This window comes from Syngnathus floridae, chromosome 2 (genome assembly GCF_059516105.1).
Source record: "Syngnathus floridae isolate MCC-2025c chromosome 2, RoL_Sflo_1.0, whole genome shotgun sequence".
In the NCBI taxonomy this organism is placed as follows: domain Eukaryota; kingdom Metazoa; phylum Chordata; class Actinopteri; order Syngnathiformes; family Syngnathidae; genus Syngnathus; species Syngnathus floridae.
In genome coordinates this window covers 18,186,886-18,195,952 of record NC_142414.1, presented here as the reverse complement: position 1 = coordinate 18,195,952, position 9,067 = coordinate 18,186,886, and the positions used below count along the sequence as shown (strand labels likewise).

At 40.0% G+C, this 9,067-nt stretch overlaps 2 protein-coding genes across 3 annotated transcripts; one reads left to right on the top strand and one right to left on the bottom strand.

The window, feature by feature from the left end:
- Positions 1-176: 176 nt before the first annotated feature.
- On the bottom strand, positions 177-2,329 carry LOC148402356 (troponin C, slow skeletal and cardiac muscles-like). The gene is made up of 6 exons (XM_088364505.1): positions 2,204-2,329; positions 1,447-1,477; positions 1,086-1,232; positions 870-984; positions 664-800; positions 177-447 (listed from the first exon to the last, which is right to left on the bottom strand). Exons 1-6 carry the CDS (start codon positions 2,225-2,227, stop codon positions 416-418), a joined length of 486 nt encoding a protein of 161 aa, XP_088220631.1. The 5' UTR covers positions 2,228-2,329; the 3' UTR covers positions 177-415.
- Positions 2,330-4,021: 1,692 nt separating this feature from the next.
- On the top strand, positions 4,022-8,915 carry dedd (death effector domain containing). Of its 2 annotated transcripts, none has more exons than XM_088365947.1 (5): positions 4,022-4,187; positions 5,537-6,140; positions 6,456-6,560; positions 6,640-6,744; positions 6,898-8,915. In XM_088365947.1, the coding sequence occupies exons 2-5, from the start codon at positions 5,603-5,605 to the stop codon at positions 7,299-7,301; spliced, it is 1,152 nt and encodes a 383-aa protein (XP_088222073.1). In that variant the 5' UTR covers positions 4,022-4,187; positions 5,537-5,602; the 3' UTR covers positions 7,302-8,915. The 2 variants fall into 2 exon arrangements, with proteins under 2 accessions (XP_088222073.1, XP_088222084.1); XM_088365958.1 differs by lacking the exon at positions 4,022-4,187 and adding an exon at positions 4,222-4,853.
- The last annotated feature ends 152 nt before the right edge of the window (positions 8,916-9,067 follow it).

The following is a 9,067-nucleotide window of genomic DNA, read 5'->3' as shown; positions in this document are numbered from 1 at the left end:
AGATAGGGGGCTGCAAATGGCCCCCGAGCCATAGTTTGGACACCAACGCTTTGCGGTCATTATACTTGTGATTGGCTCACGATCAGTGCAGAATGAAGACTAGCACTAAAAAAATGGAAAACTGGAAGGAAAACCTATGATGCTCTTTTATCACAGACGACTCCAAGCAAAAGGTGTAATTCTGAAAATAGTTTATTTAAAATTTTCTTTGTGTGACTGGGGATTTGTAAAACAGTCTTGGAGCTTTGCTGAAGTTATTTTCAAAAACAATGACAGGGAGTTTTGATGCCTGCTGAAGACACGCACGTGTTGCTTCAGGCACACAGCGAATGGACAGACGGCCTATCTGAAGGAATCACTGCAGCAGGCGGAAGAAAAGAAAGGGATGTCGTGTGCAGGCCTCCATTGCAATCCTTTATTCAACACCTTTCATGAACTCCAGGAACTCTGTTGGAGAGAACACATGAAAATAAACACAAGTCTGACACTCTTAGATCAGGGTTGTGTTTTTTCTCAAACAAAAAAATTGGTTTTACTCTGCTGCTATAAGAAAATGTTTTAGATTCTAAGCCCTTATTCAAAATGTGGCCTTCTAAAGTGATGAGCACTTTCTAAACTCATGATAGGTGTATTTTTAATAATACTTTGTAATTACATACTCACCGTCATAATCAATTTTGCCGTCATTGTTTTTGTCTCCGTCCTTCATCAACTCTTCAATGTCATCTTCTGTGATGGATTCTCCAGTGGAATCCAACATAGACTTTAGTTCCTCCAGATCTATGTAGCCATCGCCATTCCTTAACACAGCATAAAGAGTTTTTCAGAAATGTTTTCAGAATGGGTGACAATCACAATCACGGCCGTACTTGTCAAACATGCGGAAAAGTTCTGCCAGTTCTTCTTCTGGTTTTCCTTTGCTCTCCTCCTTCATACAGCGGACCATCATAACCAAGAACTCATCAAAGTCAACTGTGCCGCTGCCTGTTGAGGGATACAATTTTTCCTTGAATTAGAAGAAAAATGGATCATCTTGGAAAAGTCCACAATATACACTTAGCAGCAAGAAAATGACTCTGACTTACCATCTTCATCCACCTCGTCAATCATCTCCTGCAGTTCTTCCGGTGTGGGATTTTGCCCCAGCATCCTCATCACCTTCCCCAATTCCTTAGTGCTGATGCACCCATCCTCGGCATCTTGGATGAAGATGTCAAAGGCAGCCTTGAACTCTGTGGAACACACAGGCGGACATTTTACACTCGCGTTCATATTGATAGGCAAATTTTGTCATCTTATCGGTGCGTATTGATTTGCGACTATTCCAGGGTGTGTCATCGATCAATTGATTGATTGACTTCAGGTCAATTGAAACTGTTTCTCAGTTGCACGAGGTGAGATGTTTTCAGTGGTAGTAAAATTAATTTCAAGTATTTGTTTGCTTACCATTTTTTTGCTCCTCAGTCAAGTTCTCAACCTAGAGACAAAAGCAAGACAGAACAAGCATCAACTGTACTGCTCCTCTGTTCCTGACTCGGTGTTATGAGAGATATATCACGTCGCTGTCTACACCTACTATTCTGGTTGTTGGAAAGCGTGTACTAGATTGATTGTCATGGAGTTATGTATGTGTGCATATGTGTGTGGGGAGTCAGCTGTTCCTTTTATGTCCAGCTGTTTTTTTTTCTTTATCTATTGTTACACTTAGGGGTTTACCATAGTTGCCTTTAAAATAAAAAAAATATGGCGGAACATGCTGATATTTCTAATATGCTGAAAAGAAAAGGGGGACTATAAACACAAACAACAAGTCATGTCATCAATGTTGTTAACTGTTTCTCGATGTTCTAATTATAGTTGTGTCAAGACTTAAAGGCACTCCGGAGTGTCCGAGAAGTAAGACTATATATCGAGAATGAATCATAATTGTTATTTTCAACTGCACTCAATCCTAATCCTGAATCTTTACACTTTACATCATAACACTAAAGTCTCTCAATATATTGTATGACGATTCGCTGATTTGACATTGAAAGGGCCCAACGGTCATTATGGCTTCTCAGCTGTATGTCTCACATTGCATGTTTACTTACAATGTTCTGAGATTAATACATATAGAATTTAGATTCAGGTATTCATCTTGACCTGATATATTATCAAACAGAAAGACAGAATTAATGCACTCAGCCTTATTTGTACTTACCGCTGCTTTGTAGACGTCATCCATCGCTGCTGGCCTTTCGTTGGCTTTGACCAAATGTGAGACTGGTTCAGCCTTCAGACTGCTCAGGGACTATGGCATTAAAAAAAACTTATGACCCAGCCCACAAAATTGAAGAGTGATGAGGAGGGGGGTGCTGATTGACAGAAGCAGAGAGTAAAAGAGGCCTATAAATAGGAAACAAAAGAAGCCACCTATCAAAAGTAGAATACGGAAGCGCTGGGTGGACTTAAGAGATGTTTCGCTGGGTCTTGTTTACATGCAGAGAGAAAATAAAGTTGTATCTGGGTATCTTTCAAATGAGGATAAGTTAAGATTCCAACTTCATGACTGTTGGACTATTTAAAAGAATAAATGCAATAGAAATTTGAAGCCACCATCCAGAGAGCAACAGTGAACTACTCTAAAACAACTTCATGTATGCAGCATAAAGTAAAAACTTAGCAATACTAATAATTAATATCATATATTATTTTTTATTGATTTATTTTGTTAAATTGTGACCAATTGTTCTCAGCAGTCTCATGTGAAGCACATAAATAAAAACATTTAGAACGTGTATATAATGCTAAACTTTACTGCCTTGAGCCCCTTTGGGTTCTATAAGCGGGGCAACTATAAGCGCCTCCTTCAGGGACACCCCAAGTGAATTATAGTAACAAAAATAACAGGATATTGTTAGTTGTGATGTCCTACGTTGTATTTCTTTGTTCAGATGCCTTCATGAAAATAGATCCACAGATAGAGAGCTATTTTAAGGGTGCCATGTCCTTGACTGTAAATAGTAGTCCTCTAACAGTGGTGGAGGTGACGGGGGTCTCTTGTCTAAAACAGAAAATCTGTTGTAAATGCAGAACAAATTTAAAGGTCACCGGTCAAGTAGCTAAATTTAGCCCTGGTTTCAATGAAAGGAAAGTCATGATTTTTCTTATGGCTCAGTCCTTATATCTCACCCACGTGGTGTAGCAGGAGCAGGAACATAGGTGTGTCATTGAATTTTTCTCACCATCTCAAGTAATAGCAGTGGATAACGAGTTGCTTTTTAACAACGTGAACCTATTCCATTTCAAGAAAAATATATAGTTTATCCTTCTTTCACTAAGTGGCAAGAAAAGACATCCCCCATATTTTCCTTTTTATCTGTGAGGCACTGATTCTACAAATTGTAAAAAAAAAAAAAAAACACGTACGTGTGCAAATGATATGTAAAAGTCAATGTGAAAAGAACATTTTTGTTTTTAAGAGATGTAGATACGAAACTGGGGGGATTCACAGTGAGATGTGTGTTTCTTCCTACTCATTGTCTTTTCTTTTATATACAAAGTGAATGCATTTCAAAACACTGTTTAGTTGTTATTGCTAAGGGGGAAATTGTAGATTCGGTCACCATTTAAACCCAAGATATCGCTGCCTGTTTAAGCAAAAAAAAAAATTGTATAAGCTTTAGAATTTTCGTCATGTATTGATAATTTTTTGCAAATCAATGTCCAGTAGATGGCAGTGATTCACTTTTGAATAGGTTGCTGACCGCCGATTGAATCAAATCTAGATGAGAAAGGGAAGGAGAAAAAAAACTATTTTTTCAATTGTCTTGGAAGAAACAAAATGGAACGATATGCATTTATAGTTGAATAACACTTGAAATCTAGAAGCCTCAAACCTCGTCACATTCTGAAACCATTAATTATTGAAATAAAAAACGGCAATATATCTTCATTATATACAATGAAGGTTTGCATTTACATTGTGTTTGTACTAATAATTGTTATCAGTTTTTGTGACATTCAATAAAGTTTAATTATTCAAAGCAGAGGAAGAAGAAGAATGCGGCTCGGGAGGAAACGAACAGTACTGTAAACAGGAAGTACTTTCATTTTATCTTAAAGTCCAATTGGTATGTGTTTTAGTGCCGAAAAACAACAGACCGCGTGTTATTACTGGCCGATAGGCGCCGTCCTACTACAAAGTAAGAGTTTTGAAACGCATATAGTTAAGCATCATTGTATTGATAAGCAACACGAATTTATTTGTCCACAAAGAAGCCTTGCCAGATGACGCGTCAAGCTAGTTTAGCATTAGCTCTCGCCGTGTATTGACGGCGTTATACCTCCTCTCCACTAGCAAAGGAACACAATGCGTGGTCACCCTGTCAAACACAACGAATTCCGGGCATCACTTAGATTTGAAATGACTGTTGGTTAGCCATTGTTATTTTTTTTTACGTCGGCGCTGACTGAGCGGTTCAAGTTAGCTTGCGTCCGCAGCAATAAGACGCATGTCACGAGGATGAATGATCAAATTGTGTTTTGTGTTCATTTGAAAGTGAATTGTTTTGCCGGGTCATTGTCCAAGATTTGTAGACTGTTAACGCCCTCAAATTAGCGTTTGTTTGGTTTTTTCCCCTCAACTCAATTTCACGCACGTTTCTGTTCATTATTACGTCATGCCTTATGACTATAATGGCAAGTGGGACACTCATAATGTAGTGCGACCCATTTAAGTTTGATGTACAAGTTGTACTTAGTTGCTCATGTTATGGGGCTTCGACGCACTCCAAAGGTTAATGGCATGCTCTGTGCTGTCGCATGCAAGTCCAGATGATCCACGGCCACTTTGCCATATTGCACTATAGGTTGGCTGATTTCCGCATAATTTTAATGTGTCAAAGGTCACTTGCTATCATACCTTGAACGAAAGCCGTGATTTAAAAAACAAAAAAAGATAAAAGCTAGTTTGTCAGCTTCGATAATAATATGGATGCACAGTTCAATGTTATTGTCTTGGTTTATGTCTTCTGTCTGAAACTATTTGCACAACTAGATTGCACGTAACTGTTTCACTAGCATCAATACAAACAAAAACATTTTGTGTAGAGGGCAGATGCTCAGACTTCCTCTCACAACATGGATGTTTGACTCTTAAAAAGTAGCTCTCATTGTTTACTGTATTTCATTGCCTACATGAAAAAAGTAGATATGTTTCCATGAAAACACAAAATTTCAATTAAAAAGAGGAGAGGGAGCAACAAGTCGTCTTTTTCCAGCCCCTTTTAACAGGAATTCAGAGTTCCTTTAAGCCTCTCGTGTTAAATAAATCACTAAGCCTTCTCAAAAGACTCAACTATTCTAAAGATTACTGTTTTAATCAACCATTCCAAATTTATTTATTGACTATTGTTTCTATGTTGATGACTTTCAGTACTTCTATACTTAGTGTTTGGGTTTAGCAGCCACTTTCTATTCCAGCTAAAATGATTGTTTTAAGTAGCTCTGCCTCTTGTTACAGTACAATGAATATGTGTTCCTCTTTTTATAGCTCATTAGCCACAGAGGAAGACGGCAAGGATTTGCAGTTGTCAACCTTGTACATTTGGACCCTGCGATGACATCACAGCAGCCTCAACTCCACGGCGGGGCGATTCATCAGCAGGTTGCCCACAATGACTCGGTTCAACAAGCTCATATTCAGGCCCATCACCTTGACTCAAATGCGAGTGGCACCACCGCCGGCCGTCTGGATAACAGAGCTCTCGCACACCGGGCCAGAGGCTCCACTTTGGCAGCTAGCGGAGTCTCGGCCTGTTTAGTCAACTCCAGTGTATCCAAAGGGTCGAGGAGTTTTGAGCCCTGGCCTGAGGAGGCAGTGGACAAGTCACATGGGTTGAACTCGCTCCACCGCATGTTTGATATCATCGGAGCCCAGCTGACTCACCGGGATGTTCGAGTCCTGTCGTTTTTGTTCGTCGACGTGATTGACGAGTACGAGCGTGGCGGCATCAGGAGCGGAAGGGATTTCTTGCTGGCGCTGGAGCGCCAAGGTCGTTGCGACGAGACCAACTTTCAACACGTGCTCCAGCTTCTGAGGATTATCACCCGTCATGACCTCTTGCCTTATGTCACACTTAAGAAACGACAGGCCGGTAAGTCATTTCCAAATGATGTTTTTCAGATAAGATTGTATTTAATGGCCAACTTAGCGAACACGTGATAATTTTGGATCAACTTGTTAAAAAGAGCTTGAGCAGAAGAAAGGTTGGTGTTTTTATTTAGCTGTCACACTGATTTAACCAGTTCGAATGGGTAACTTCAACTTGTCTTGGCACGATGGTGCAGTATTGGTGATAGTGAGTGATAGCTGGGAATTTAGTCTTCCATCTTTATGACATGGCCCATTAGTACAAATGTGATGGGCGCAGTTGGAGATATATCTTCTCAGCCTTAGCCATCTTCCTCAGTGTGTCCAGATCCCGTTGACAAATACCTGGAAGAGACGTCGGTGCGCTACATTTCACCGAGAGGAGCCACAAAGAGCAGGGAAAGTGCGCCTCACAGAATGACGGGTGAGTCTGTGCGAGCCAATTCTGCTTTGTAAGACAAAGTGGGAAATAAAACCTTTATCTCTATGGCCCGACCCAACAGGACCCTATGTCGGAGCATCCCGAATGAAAGCATCCTCTTCTGGAGCGAATGGCGTGTGGAAGAGAAGCCATTCCTTGTCTGACTTCAGAGAGAAGCAAACTTGTGGTATGAATGAAGTAGCGTGAATATTTCTGACTGTCAAAAATAACATTTTATTTGAACAATCTTGTAGTTCATACGAGTGTAGAAATAAAAGCACAACTTTGGTGAAAATGAATTCTTTTGCAATTTTGACCATCCTTTTTGTGGGCTCCCTAGATATTCGCCTGCGCGTCCGCGCTGAGTATTGCCAGCACGACTCGGCTCTCCAGGGCAACATCTTCTCTAACAAACAAGAGGTGGTGGAGCGCCAGTTTGAACGCTTCAACCAGGCCAACACTATCCTCAAATCACGAGACTTAGGCTCCATCATCTGTGACATCAAGTTCTCTGAGCTCACCTACCTGGATGCATTCTGGAGAGACTACATCAACGGCTCCTTGCTGGAGGCCCTGAAAGGAGTTTTCATCACAGATTCTCTCAAGCAGGCCGTGGGCCACGAGGCCATCAAACTGTTGGTCAACGTCGATGAGGAGGATTACCAGGCGGGCCGTCGCAGACTTCTTTGTAATTTGGTGACGAGCGGAGATCCTTCTGGAGGTATCAAAGACTGCGTGTCTTAGACATGAGCTCAAGCTTGTAGAAGGACTACTACTGTGCCTCCGTGGGGAATAGAAAGAGATGTAAAGGATGTTGCACATGTGATACCCGTGTTTGGAATATGTGTATGTGTCTGGAATTCCAGCGATCCCACAGATTCATTTAGCGCAATGCTCCGAGGATAGTTGGGACCCCCAACGTATAGCATGCAGTGGGGACTGGGCCAGCCAAAAGAAGTAAGTCTCGCATACAGATTGACATTCATTGGAAAATGAATCTGTTTATTTTCTTCAAGGGAGAAAATGTTTTGTTTTATTTACGCTGATTTTGATAACAACGACAAAAGAAATCCTCTATGGCGTCAACTTACTCCTCGGATGTACCGACTTTTTTTTTTTTTTTTCCTTCTTCAGATAATTTATTTTTTCAGGTCAGATTTGTTGTATTAACCCATTTAGAAAGTGTTCAGTATGTTCTGTAAAGCACCGGCTTTAGTTGCCACACAGTTTGTTTGAGACGTGTGTGTGTGTGTGTGTGTGTGTGTGTGTGTGTGTGTGTGTGTGTGTCTAAGAAAATTTTATACTAACAGCCTAGGACTGATTATTGCAAAGGTATTTCGGATTTTGTTTCTACAGAAGCATATTGCTGCCATGCCAGTAAAAAAAAGATTCAACATCATGTTGTAATAATACTAATTTTTATGTTTTAACATACGTTTCACATAAAAGTTAAAACATGATACACTTTGGCTTCCACGATTCATTGTAACAAATCCATGCAATCACCTCTGGTTCAAGTCGTTACCGCAATTCTTATTGTGTTTTATAAATCGAAATTTCTAGCAACGTAACTATCCATCCATCCATTTTCTATGCTGCTTGTCCCCACGGGCGTCGTGGGTGTGCCGTAGCCTATCCCAGCAGTAGGTGGGGGACACCCTGAACTGGGCTACGTAATTACTGTTTTAAAAATAATAATGGGATCAAGTGTTTGAAATCCTAATTTTTATTTTTAAATGTTTCCTTTGACCTGAACCAAACTAAGTGCTTCATTTTGTTATGTCGAATGTGGAACCCAAAAATCACGTTTTAACATGATACATTATTCCGTTATGTCTTTTCAGTAAATTTCAACTGAAGTTGGACTATATTCCCTTAAAGGGACAGTGTGTTGATATTTTTTTTTGCCATCTAGTGATGAATTGATAGAATGCAGCAACTTCGAAGCATTTTGAAGCATGCACGTTATGGTGCCTCAAAGAGACCACACTTTGCAAACCTACCACCAATTTCCTCAGCAGCAAAATGCTGTCACAAACCACTTCTAGTATTCAAGTGATGAAGTGCATTGTATTTGTTACACAATTTGTGATTGAGTAACTGTTGCACACATGCCATACTTTGCTACGACTAGATCTACAATTATCTTCATATATTTTTGAAACTGTACGTTGATGTGATGGAACTTTTTTTTTTTGCATATTATTGAAATTAATGGTGGGTTTTTTCATTGAAACATCAAAACATTCCACACACTGTCCCTTTAACGTGTCATAATAAATTGTTTTTGTCATGAGAACAGTATATGATGGAAGTGAACGCGATTACCATACCATTAAAAATCATTGGAAAACCATGTACAGTCAATGGATAAAGAATTCAAGCTCTATGCGTTACATAGGATGTTATAAGGGTTTCAGAGTTTGTTCCCTACCTGTTTTCAAAAGGGACATCGCTGGGTTCCTGGAGTATTTTGGTCACTCATCAAGTGCAAAATGATACAACCTTAC